Source organism: Megascapheus bottae, chromosome 9 (assembly GCF_031878675.1).
Source record: "Megascapheus bottae isolate mThoBot1 chromosome 9, mThoBot2.hap1, whole genome shotgun sequence".
In the NCBI taxonomy this organism is placed as follows: domain Eukaryota; kingdom Metazoa; phylum Chordata; class Mammalia; order Rodentia; family Geomyidae; genus Megascapheus; species Megascapheus bottae.
This window is the reverse complement of record NC_143517.1, coordinates 68,939,950-68,951,370: the sequence shown is the minus strand read 5'-3', so window position 1 is coordinate 68,951,370 and position 11,421 is coordinate 68,939,950. Positions and strand designations below refer to the sequence as shown.

At 58.3% G+C, this 11,421-nt stretch overlaps 2 protein-coding genes across 4 annotated transcripts; one reads left to right on the top strand and one right to left on the bottom strand.

Moving 5' to 3' along the window:
• Positions 1-111: 111 nt before the first annotated feature.
• Foxh1 (forkhead box H1) lies at positions 112-3,379 on the top strand. 2 transcript variants are annotated; one of them, XM_090339628.1, is made up of 4 exons: positions 112-694; positions 1,323-1,591; positions 1,841-1,945; positions 2,051-3,379. In XM_090339628.1, the coding sequence occupies exons 2-4, from the start codon at positions 1,418-1,420 to the stop codon at positions 2,876-2,878; spliced, it is 1,107 nt and encodes a 368-aa protein (XP_090195754.1). In that variant the 5' UTR covers positions 112-694; positions 1,323-1,417; the 3' UTR covers positions 2,879-3,379. The 2 variants fall into 2 exon arrangements, with proteins under 2 accessions (XP_090195754.1, XP_090195753.1); XM_090339627.1 differs by having other exon boundaries at positions 1,226-1,591.
• Kifc2 (kinesin family member C2) lies at positions 2,981-10,923 on the bottom strand. Of its 2 annotated transcripts, XM_090339607.1 has the most exons (18): positions 10,772-10,923; positions 10,486-10,580; positions 10,178-10,328; positions 9,427-9,565; positions 9,147-9,292; positions 8,800-8,865; positions 8,584-8,712; positions 7,529-7,606; positions 7,301-7,415; positions 7,115-7,224; positions 6,655-6,763; positions 6,400-6,557; positions 5,116-5,220; positions 4,913-5,034; positions 4,702-4,825; positions 4,487-4,616; positions 4,150-4,406; positions 2,981-3,965 (listed from the first exon to the last, which is right to left on the bottom strand). In XM_090339607.1, exons 1-18 carry the CDS (start codon positions 10,868-10,870, stop codon positions 3,726-3,728), a joined length of 2,373 nt encoding a protein of 790 aa, XP_090195733.1. In that variant the 5' UTR covers positions 10,871-10,923; the 3' UTR covers positions 2,981-3,725. The 2 variants fall into 2 exon arrangements, with proteins under 2 accessions (XP_090195733.1, XP_090195732.1); XM_090339606.1 differs by lacking the exons at positions 10,178-10,328; positions 10,486-10,580; positions 10,772-10,923 and having other exon boundaries at positions 7,529-7,623; positions 9,427-9,514.
• Between the last annotated feature and the right edge of the window lie 498 nt (positions 10,924-11,421).

Genomic DNA, 11,421 nt, shown 5'->3' with positions numbered 1-11,421 from the left:
GCGCGGCAGTGGGCGGGGCCGCGCGGCAGTGGGCGGGGCCGCGCGGCAGTGGGCGGGGCCGCGCGGCAGTGGGCGGGGCCGGGCCGCGGAGCCGCGGCGCCGTCGCCCGGGGCGGCTCGGCGGTCAGGGGCGGCTCCGTCACCGGTCTCCCGCCGCCCCGCGAGCCGCGGTACCTCGTCTAGCGCTTCCCTACTTGCCAGCCGGGTGGGATGGTTGGTTGGGGCAAGTAGTGAGGTGCCCCCGCAGCGTGGTATTAGATGCCGCACCCCTTGAAGAGCGGGTAGGGACCCGCCCAAAGCAGAGTCACCGGAGAGACCGGGCCGCAGCCCTGGGGAGTTTGCTCAGAGAAAGGCGGCCAGGTCTAGCAGCCCTTCAACCCCATTCACCCTGGAAGCAAGGCGGACTCCTAAAGGTTGTAGTCGAGAATGACCTCGTTGCCAAGTGTCCTTCCAGATAGAAAGAGGCCTGGGAGCCGACGCGAGGGCCTGTGTGGGCAGGAGGTGACAAACCCAGAGCAAGCCGGGTCAGGTCAGAACACAGGCCGAGACCGGGGCACGGCCTGGGCCAAGGTGAGCCGGGCAGGAGCGATGTGGCTCTCGCACTCATCCCAGATGTGGCCTCAGGTTGCCTCAGCATCTCACGAGGCTAGCCATCCACTACAGGCTGTAGGATTTCACCCTTTACACGGGAAAACGTGAGTTCTCAAAGTGCTACGGGAGCGCTCCTAGCATCCTGGTACCCTGCTCCTGAGAAGAACCTAGGCTTTGGGGCGGGTACAGAGCACATATCTTTACTGACCCTAGGGACAGGACCTCTTCCAGGGGAAGAGGTGAGGGCCCAACTGGGCTCCTGTGACACTCCAAAGAAAATAGAGTCCACTGTAACCTTTTCGCTCCTGGGGTTGGGGTTTGTTAGCCATTCCCACCAGAAAGGTCTCCTAGGATAGACCATCAGAGCCCCTAAAGCTTATGCTCTATTGGCTGCTCTATCTTGGACTCCAAGGAAGCCCCCACTCTTCCGTGGCAGCTTGGTTGGCAAATCACACTCTCTGTTACATGGGAGCCTGCGGCCTGGCCCAGGCAAAATAATTCGGATGCGGGCCATTTTCAAGAACTCTCCCTCCCAATTTGTCAGGATGCTCAAAAGCAGACTAGAAGTGGAAACTGTGGCTTCAAGGAGGTCACCAGAAGTGCCTACTGGAATCCTTTCTGCTCCTCCCTTTTAGATTAACTGAAACCTGCTAATTGTGGTAGCCGCCTTAGGCTCCCTTCCCCCATTGCCTCTTCCTCCTTTCCCCTCCCCCTTTCATCCGAATGATAAAGGACCGGCCGGCCAGCCAGGCTTCTACCCCTAGCCCTGCCTCGGCACTCTACCCCAACTCTTTGAGCCCTTCACTAGGGGAGCCTGCCTCCCCTGCATGGGGCCTTGTAGTGACTCCCGCCTGGGGCCCGGAGCGGCAGAGTCACCCTTGAAGCCACCCAAAAGAAGGAAGAAGAGATACCTACGACACGACAAGCCCCCATACACCTACTTGGCTATGATCGCCTTGGTGATCCAGGCAGCACCCTCCCGCAGGCTGAAGCTGGCCCAGGTGAGCTCCCTCACATTCGGTGGTCAGACCTTTCCCTGACCCATTGCCCCACCCCCACCGAGGGTCTCTGCTACCAAGACAGGTCCTGAAAACTGAGATGGGGGAAACCCTTCTCCCAGAACTGCATGCCCGTAGGCCTAGAAGTCTTCCTTGGTGAGGGGGGTGCCGGTAACCCCCAAATCTGGATCTGAGTGAGGGCTGGGGCGTTCTTCAATCCCACTCACAGCCCTGGCTGCAACCTGGTTTCAGATCATTCGTCAGGTCCAGGCTATGTTCCCCTTCTTCAGGGAGGACTACGAAGGCTGGAAGGACTCCATCCGCCACAACCTTTCCTCCAACCCGTGCTTCCGAAAGGTGGGGGCAGAAAAGGGTGAGAGCCTAGGGGCAGGGTGGATGTGGAAGCCCTGAGCAACTGAGGTCTGAATGTACCTACTCAAGCCTACCCCTCCACACCCACAGGTACCCAAGGACCCTTCGAAGCCACAGGCCAAGGGCAACTTCTGGGTGGTCGATGTGAGCCTGATCCCAGCTGAGGCACTACGACTGCAGAATACTGCTCTGTGCCGGCGCTGGCAGAGCCGTGGTGCACACAGAGCCTTTGCCAAGGACCTGAGCCCCTATGTGCTTCAAGGCCGGCCTTACCCACCAACCAGTCCCCTGCCACTCCCCAGGGAGGACTTTAGCATCAAGTCTTTGCTAGGGGATCCCAAGGAGGGGGTAACCTGGCCCCAGCAGTCCACCCAAGTTGGACAGAGCAGCCCAACTCAAGCAGGCACAGCCAATAGGGAGGAGGTGGTGCCCACTCCACCCTTGCCCTCTGAGAGGCCTCTGTGGCCCCTCTGCCCTTTCCCAGGTCCCCCAGGAGTAGAAGGGGAGACTTCCCAGGGGCCAATCATCAGGACATCACCCCTCTCCCCAGAGCCCAGGACCTGGCCCCTTCACTTACTGCAGGGTACTACAGACCCTGGGGGGCTATCAACTGGGAGGCAAAGGGCCTCTTTGTGGGGACAGCTGCCGACCTCCTACTTACCCACTTATACTCCCAATGTCGTAATGCCCTTGGCCCCACTACCACCCACTTCCTGTCCTGGGTGCCCACCTTCAAGTAATCCAGCCTACTGGGGGGTAGCTCCTGAATCCCAAGGGTCCCAGGGGCTGATCTGGGATCTGGACTCTCTCTTTCAGGGAGTGCCACCCAACAAGAGCATCTATGATGTCTGGGTCAACCACCCTTGGGACCTGGCTGCTTCTGCCCCAGGCTGGCTGCTCTCTTGGTACAGCCTTTGAACCTCTTAGACAGGGACTGCTTTTCTATCCCCAGCTTCATGGTAAACATAGTCTAGGAAAGTGTCAAATGGCCACAACAATCTTGAAACAGCAGGTACAGCCTTTCTGAGAATCCCGTTTTTATTGGGCTACCCAAGAAAGGGTTGTTGCCCGGCAGGGTACAGACCTGACCCTGATCAGCCATGCCTCTGGCCTCCCCCATCCCCAGGGCAGAGCTAGAGAAGCAGGGTTCAGCTTGGGGTAGCCCTTCTTGGTCCCATCTTCTCAGGCTCACACACCATCTAGCTATCCATCCATCACTACCTGTCGCCTCTCCCTGGCTCCAGGCTGGGGGAGGGAATGTCTACTGGATCTAGCCTGAAGTCCTGCCCTCCTTCAACTGTCTGGGAAGGAGGTAGCACCTTTTGAGCAAACGTTTAGGAAATAAAGACACAACCCTACATAAATCTTGGGGTGGTGCTGGTTGGGGAGATAACAGTAAAGGAATTTACAGCATTTTAATTTCAATTCTAATTTGGGGGCAGGGATCTTGACTTGGGAAACCACTTGGCCAGAGTCTGAGTTCTGGTTCCTGCAGCTCTAGGATCTCCTGCTGTGGGCTGTGATAACAGGCAAATGGTGATAAGGAGAGCTGAGGGCTCTGACCAGCTGGGGGGATGGGAGCAATAATTTCTCCAGACAAAACTGCTGGCTAAGAAGCCGGGGACAACTGGGCATTGGAGGGAGCAGTAAATCCCCCCAGGGGTCAAGGAGGTTCCTGGGAGATGGGGTGTAGGAACTTTTCTACTGCCTCTGCCAGCAGAGGTTCTTCCTCAGCCCTCAGCACACCCCCGCCTCCGTCCCAAGACTAGGGAGGCGGGCTACCCTGGGCAGGGAGATCCAGGCCAGAGCAACTGCCCGGGCTGTGGCTTGGAGGGCTGCCGGGAGAAGGCGTGGGAGTGCAGGGGGTTCCGGTGCTAAGGGAGGAAGGAGTCCCAGAGCCCGGGGCTCTGTGGCGCCGGGCTGGACCCAGCTCCACCTGACCCACTCGCTCCGCAAACTTGAGTGAGCAGACGGTCTCCCCGAGGTCTTCGGGCCGCGTGGAGATCTGCAGGGGAGCAGCGAGGTGGGTGGGTGGGAGGTTTCCGTGGGCGGCGCGGGCCCGGAGGCCCCGCCCCTCACGCCCCTCTCGTCGCGCGGCCCCGCCCGTCCCCTCGTCGCCCCGCCCCCTGTGGCGGCCCCGCCCCTCGGCTGAGGCCCCGCCCCCTCGCCGGCCCACGCGGGGCGCCTACCTGCAGGAGCAGTACCGCCGTGGAGCCGGGCCCCAGCGCCGGCTGGAGCAGGCGCGTGAGCTTCGAGTCGCGGAAGGGCACGTGTGGCCGCCGAGCCCGCAGCGCCGCCATCACACCCCCGAGCGCTAGCAGCGAGCGGTTGATGGTCTGAGCCTCGCGAAGGCGCCGTGCGCCTTGCGGGTCTCCCCGCGGCGAGCTTGCTGCTGCCACTTTCCACGCGCGCTCGGATCCGGCCAGGTCCACCAGGTGCAGCGTGCCTGCGGGGAGGCGCGAGGCCGCGTGGAGGAGCCGGCGGGGGGAGGCGGGAGGCGGGAGGCGGGCCGGCCGGGCCGCGTACCTGCAGGGCCCGCAGCGCGCGGGGACGCCGCGGAGCGCAGCCGGAGCGTGACCAGGGCGTGGGAGCGGGAGCTGTGCTGGTTCATAGCAGTGGCAGCTGTGGCCCGGTTGCTCCTCCCCAAACTCAGCATCTGGAAGGGCAGTGAGGGCTGGCCTGGTGTAGGATTCTCATCCCCTGGCACTGGCACGAGGAGAGACCCTAGAGGGCAGCCTTACCTGGTGTAGGGTCTCTAGGTCAGGCACATCCCAGTGAGTGAGACCGGCCACCTGGACCCCCCCCTGGCCTGCTGGCCCCTGCCTCACCACCAGGCGCTCTGGAGGCCCGGGGGCCAGGAGGTCCCTGGTGAGAAAGGAGTAAGCTTGGTGTGGCCCTGCGGGGCTCAAGGGATGGCCAAACAAGGAGGAGGTCCCACAGGGGAGCCCCAACCTGACTGCCTCATTGTAGATCTCCACCATGCTGAGGGTCACTCGGTGCTGGCCTCCAGTCTCCATTTCCTGAAACAGTGACCGCAGCGCCCGCGGGGCTATGCCAGGGTCCTCGGGTGGGCCCTGGAGATAGTGCAGAGTCCCACCTTGGATTCACATCCAAGTACCCAGGGCCTCTCCCTCCAAGTTTAGTTTCTAACTCACCTCCATGCTGTAGGTCTTCCCAGACCCAGTCTGACCATAAGTGAAGATGCAGACACTGTAGCCTCTGAGGCAGGACAGCACAGCTGGCTCTAGTTGACTAAATACCTAAGGGCAGAAGGGGTGAGAAAACAAATGTCTTGACCCTAACTCCCTACTCCTGAGCTGAAACAGTAAAAAGTGCAGTATATGGTGAGAGGAGTATAACATCCCTAGGATGAGACTCCAGGAGGCCACGGTGGACCACAGGGGAGACCCCTCTACCTCCCTGGAGAAGGTAGTCATTTGGCAGGGAGCATGGTGTAGTGGTAAAGTGCTCACCTAGCATTCACGAAGCTGTCGGTTCCATTCCCTGAACCACATACACAGAAAAAAAGCCAGAGCTGGCACCGTGGCTCAAGTGGCAGAGTGCTAGCCTAGTGGAAAAAGTGTCCACGGACAGTGTCCAGGCCCTGAGTTCAAGCCCCAAGGACTGGCAAAAAGAAAAAGAAAAGGTAGTGTGTGTGTGTGTGTGTGTATATGTATGTTTATGCCAGTTCTGGGATTTGAACTCAGGGCCCGGGTATGGTTCCTGAGCTTCTCAAGGTTAGCAGTCTACCACTGGAGCCACAGCACTATGCCACTTCCAGTTTTTTTCTGAGTAGTTTATTAGACATAAGATTCTTTCAGACATTTTTGCCTGGGCTGGATTCAAATTGCCATCTTTAGGATGGGGACTTTGGCCTAGTGTCAGAGTGCTCACCTAGCATGCACAGAGACCCGGGTTCAGTTCCTCGGTACCACATACATAGAAAAGCCAGAATTGGGGCTGTGGCTCAAGTGGTAGAGGGCTAGCTTTGAGAAAGCCCAAGGACAGTGCCAGGCCCAGAGTTCAAGCCCCATGACCCACAAAAAGAAAGAAAGAAAGAAAGAAAAAAGGCAAGAATGGGGTTCGGCCCTTCCAGGTGGACAGTCTGAATCCTCAGGAGGAGGGGTCAGCCAGTGAAGCTTGAGGGGAGGAGGTGGTACTAAGCCAGCTTCTGTGGGGTAACTGTCCTCTACCACTGTAGCACCTGACCATGTTCTACTGGGCAGTAACTGTCACCTCAAGCAAGTTCATTTTCCCTAATGCTCATCTGAGTGGCCAGCTCAGACTCGAGTGCCTCCCCGTCATCCCAGTAGTGCCAGTCCCTGCTGGAGCCCAGCTACCCTCCCTTTTCCACATGGAAAAACAAAAGAAGGGGAAATGAGCCTCTTCTGGACGTGTAATGCTCAGGATAGGTGAAGGGTGAAGACAGTAGCTGTCACCTCCTCCTGGCTGGCATCAGGAGGGAAGACCCAGTCCAAGCAGAAGCGACGCTGGCGCCCTCTATAGCAAGTGGTGATGGTACCACCTGGCCCAGGTTCCAGGTTCACCAGGCTAGAGGATGTTCCCGGCCTCAGCCGACACAGGACACGGATATTGCCTGCAGTGGAGATCAGATCAGCAGCTCACTTTCTTGGCCCTGAAGCCTGGAGAGGCTACACTTTCTCCGGCCTGCTCCCTGCCCCAAGCCACCATACCCTTGAGCTCCAACAGACGCCCTGGGCATCCAGTGGGGGGCCTCTGATGCCCCTCAGGGTGCTGAGCCACAGCCCTTTCAGATGACAGTGCCCCCAAGGCCCAGGATACCTGAGGGAATAGAGATGTGAGGAAGGCAAAAACAGGTCTCTAGGCAGATCCAAGTGTGGTGGGATGCTGAGAACGAAAGAGAGCCACTGTATGTCCTCCAGCTGTAGACCACAACGGTCTACAGCTTCCATGGTTGTCAGCCCCAGTGGGTCTGAATAGGACCCAGTAACCTTAGGTAAGGTTATTATATCATCTGTCCCTCTGAGTTTCTCAGCAACTCAGTTTACACAAGATAGTAACCAACAGTGCGCCACTGATGCATACAACTTCCCAAGGCTGAGAAGGGAGAGACAACAGAGGCTCTCTCAGGTAGAACAATGAGAAGGAAAGGAGAGAAGGAGGGAGCCTAACCTGGCCCTGGGCCTCACTCAGTGAGCCCTGACAGCTTTGAGTAAAGGTGCTGACCAGTCCTCGGAGGTCTCCACACCCTTGGCGAAGGCTGGCCATCCGTGCCCGAAGTCCTAGAGATGGATGGCTATTGAGAAGGAAAGCCCAAACGACAGGGCATTCCACAAGCCCTCTGCCCCCAGCCCTTACCTGCTAGCTGCCCATGCACCTGCTGTAGCTCCCGTCTGCAGTTCTGCTCTGTCTCCTGCTGGAGCTGCTGAAGGGCCCCTCGAAGGCCCTGCAGCTGCACCTCCTGCACTCCCAGCTGCCCCACCCAACCCCGACCCCGTCACTGAGGAAACAGTCATGTGCCAGACCCTACCTCAGATGCCCCCTCCCGGTGTCTCAGCCCTCTTTATCTGTGGGACCCAAGCCCACCTGGACTCGGAGGGCTTCTGTGGTGTCTTGGGCCTCCTGTAGCCGGCCCTGGAGCTCCAACAGAGCCTCTGCCTCCTCCTGCAGGAGGGTGGGAGCTAGGTGGGCCATGGAGCCAGTTAGAAACTCAGGAAAGGGTATTCTGTGGGCCCATTTCACAGATAGGAAGGCCAAATCAAAAGTAGCCAGCACACACACTATTCAAAAGAGCCAAATGATGGAAACAACCCAGATGCCCCACTACAGATCAATGGAAACAAAAAATGTGGGACATATATACAATGGAATTCTACATAGCCACCAGACAAGATAAAATAATGGCATTTGCTGGGAAATGGATGGAACTAGAGCAAATCATGTTGAGCGAGATAAGACCAAAGGAACAAAAGGTGCGTGGTCTCCTTGAGATGTGGATATTAGATCCAAACAGTACAGGAGCGATGACTCAATATTCAGGTACCCAAGATTATTGACATGGTCTTGGAGACATAAACATAACTGCATAGACATAAAAATCTAGGATGGGATATATACTCCATAGACATAATGTTATATAGTATGTGTCTATGTATATAGATATGTGTCTATGACATACAAACTCTCAGCTTAATTTTAATTATGTTCTAAAATCTATGTGCCAGTGGTTGCATACAGAGATTCCCTTCTTGAATACTTGTTTGTTAAATATGACATTTGAAATATGAGGTAATAATCAGTGTTAATAAAATCTAACAAAAAAGAAAGAAAGAAAAAGGTAGCTAGCACAACTAAATCCATGACTCCCCAATCCCTGCAGGGCTCCTTCCTCTAGCTCCTCTGAGCTCCTGGGATCACTTTAGAGGTGCCATGAAAGAGGGTTCTGTCACATGTGCATCAGCTTCCCTGATGGGCCTGCCCTACAAAGGCCACCCCAGGGCATGTTTGTCATCAAAGATGGTCCCCTCACAGGGCCTGCTTCAGAAAACAACTCCTGGGAAGGCTTAGGCATTGTTGGTGGATGACAGGTGTGCTGCAGGAGCCTGGGCTTCAGGGATGGCGGCAGTCAGGGAACAGGGTACCTGTGGGGGCCTGGTAGAGGGGCTGGGGCCCCAGTGCAACAGGAGGTCTCGGGTGATGCTCAAGCTCTGCTTTAAGGCCTCGTTTTCCAATGTGAGATGGTGAACCCTTTTCTCTGAATCTGTTGCCCCCTGATAGAAAGAAAGAGAAGGATGCTCTCAAGATCCACCTAAAACTCCAGTCCCACCTGCTCCGTAGGCTAACCCAAGCAGCCTTACCACTCCCAGGCGCAGTCGGCCCAGCTCCTCCTCCTGCTGCTCCAGTTGCTGCCTCAGTTCTTCCAGCTGCAAAGGGGTCAACATGCAGAAGGGAACTTCTTTTTTTTTTTTTTGCCAGTCCTGGGCCTGGGCTCAGGGCCTGAGCACTGTCCTTGCACTTTCTCAAGGCTAGAGCTCTACCACTTGAGCCTCAGCACCACTTCCAGCTTTTTGCTATGTATGTGGTACTGAGGAATCGAACCCGGGTCTTCATGCATGCTAGGCAAGCATTCTACCACTAGTCCAAACTCCTGGCCCCGGAACTCCTTTTTTGGATGGTCTCTCACTCCCCAGTTCCTGTAGCTCACCTGTCCAAGGATGAGCTGCTCCAGTCGCTGCCAGGCCCTCTGCTCTTCCTCCAACTGGGAAGGTTGCCATCCCTGGGCCTCACCCCTTGGAACTTCATTGAGGACAGGGGTAGGATAAGTAAGGTTTTCTTCTTGTGACAGAGATCCTGGAAACAGGTAGGCCTAATTACGATTGAGAAGGTGACTGGCCTGAATACTGAGGAACACAGCTGGGCTTAGGACTCTGGATTCCATGTTTCCCATAGAACTTCTCCTCCCATAGGATGTACCCCTTACAAACCATCAGGGGTGGGGGGCTGCACTGATGATGCTGGCTGAGTTCCCTGAAGCAGAGCCTGCCTTCCCCTGGGGCTCTGAATCCATGTCAGAAGGGCCAAGAGTTGACTGGTCAAGGTCAACAGTGGAGGGACCTCACCAGGCTGTGAAGGAAATAAGAATAAAAGAAGAAAGCAGGGTGCTGGTGGCTCACACCTGTAATCTCAGAAGGCTGAGATATGAGGATCAAGGTTCAAAGCCAACCAAATCAGGAAAGTGTGTGAGATTTTTATCACCAATTAACCACCAGAAAACTGGAAGTGGTGCTGTGGTTCAAAGTGGTAGAGTGCTAGCTTTGAGTGAAAGAGACCAGAGATTGAGCAGGGCACAGTGGCTCACTGCCTGTAATCCTAGCTACACAGGAAGCTGAGATCTGAGGATCAAGGTTCAAGCCAGCCTGGGCACCAAAGGACCTGAGACTCTTATCTCCAATTAACCTCTAGAAAACAGGAAGTGGGCTTGGCTCAAGGGTAGGGCGATAGCCTTGAGCTGAAGAGCTCAGGGACAGCGCCCAGGCCTAGTTCAAGCTCTATGACCCACCAAAAAAAAAAAAAAAAGAAAAGGAAAAAGAAATCAGAGACTACACCCAGGCCCTGAGTTCAATCCCGGCCACCGACAGAGAGGTGGGGGGGATGGAGGAGGGGCAGAGCTGTGTGGGGACCACAAGTGCAGGCAGAGAGGAGCGGTGGCTGCAGACAGGCCCTGTGCGGGCTCACCTGGTCCAGGTGGGGAGGGTTCTCACAGCCCTCCTCTGCCCCCAGCTGGACAGAAAGGAACTCGGCCAGACGCAGGAGAGCTTCTTCCAGGGTAACCTCTGCGGGACGGCCCTCAGCGCGAGCTTGCAGACCATCCTCAGACCCGGAGCAGCTTGCGACCCGCGCGTGGAGGGTGGGAGGGGATTCTGTGTCCGATGCAGGAGGGTGGGGCTGCTTTCCTCCCAATGAGGTCACCCTCCCTCTCCACTCCCTCTACTGCAGGGCTTCCTCAAAGTCCCCCCCGCCCCCCCGAGCTCTGATTCCGCCACCCCCGTTCCCTACCCGCCAGGCCGGTCAGCTCGGTCCACAGTTCCGAAGAGAGCCGATCCGGGGGACGACGACCCCTGGGCTTGCATCCAGCTTCCTAGAGCGAGAGCAAGGAGCATCCCTGAGGAGGGGGGAGCCTGTGATCCGCTCCTTACCTCCTGGAACTGGGCCAGCGGGTTGCGGCCCGACCCAGGCAGGAGTCCTAAGCATGTAAGCGGGGCAGGCGGCCGCCACCCGACCCCGGGTGGGGGCGGGGATCCTCCCGCGACGCAGACCCGCCCTGCTCACCTGAGCGGCGTCCCCGGGGTCCGCCGCTGCCGCCGCCCCGCCATCCCTGCGGAAGAGGCTGTAGAAGATGTAGATGAGCAGCGAGTAGAAGGCATACATGGGCGCGCGGGGCGGCCGAGAGCCCCGCCGTGTGCCGCCCCGCGTCCCCGCTCCACACCGCACCCGCCCGCCGCAGTGCCCGTGCGCATGCTCGCGGCAGCCGCCCCCACGGCCCGGAGCCCACGGGTGGAGGGAGAGCGGGGGACCCAAGCCCCCGAGACAGCAGCCACCGCGGCCTCACTCGGTAGGGCTCATCCCCTCTCCTCACCCGGCCGGCCGACCCCGTCTCCGCTTCTCGGACAGCCGGGTCTGACGGCGCCCACAGCGGCCTCTTCTCTAGGAGCCACGCCCACGCGCGGAAGACACCCCACACCTCGCAAGCCACCAGCCCATTCTCGGGGCAAAGGTGTGCAGCCTCCTCGCCCCGCCCAGTGCCCACTGGACGCCCCGCCCCTCCTCTCGAAGCCCCGCCCAGGCTTCCCGCCTGCCACAGCCCCGCTGCATCCCCAGAGGCCCCGCCCAGGTCCCCGGAGTCCCGCCCCGCTCGCTCAGCCCCGCCCAGGTCCCCGGAGTCCCGCCCCATCCCCAGAGGCCCCGCCCAGGTCCCCAGA

Bases quoted from the DNA above. Each gene is read 5' to 3' on its own strand.
- Kifc2 (XM_090339607.1), bottom strand. From the start codon at position 10,870: ATGTATGCCTTCTACTCGCTGCTCATCTACATCTTCTACAGCCTCTTC. The intron at 7,225-7,300 runs GTAAGGGCTGGG...ATCCATCTCTAG, and splicing joins GGTGCATGGGCAGCTAGCAG to GACTTCGGGCACGGATGGCC. The intron at 4,826-4,912 runs GTTGGGGCTCCC...CTTTCTCACCAG, and splicing joins ATCTACAATGAGGCAGTCAG to GGACCTCCTGGCCCCCGGGC.
- Foxh1 (XM_090339628.1), top strand. From the start codon at position 1,418: ATGGGGCCTTGTAGTGACTCCCGCCTGGGGCCCGGAGCGGCAGAGTCA. The intron at 1,592-1,840 runs GTGAGCTCCCTC...ACCTGGTTTCAG, and splicing joins GCAGGCTGAAGCTGGCCCAG to ATCATTCGTCAGGTCCAGGC. The intron at 1,946-2,050 runs GTGGGGGCAGAA...CCACACCCACAG, and splicing joins CCAACCCGTGCTTCCGAAAG to GTACCCAAGGACCCTTCGAA.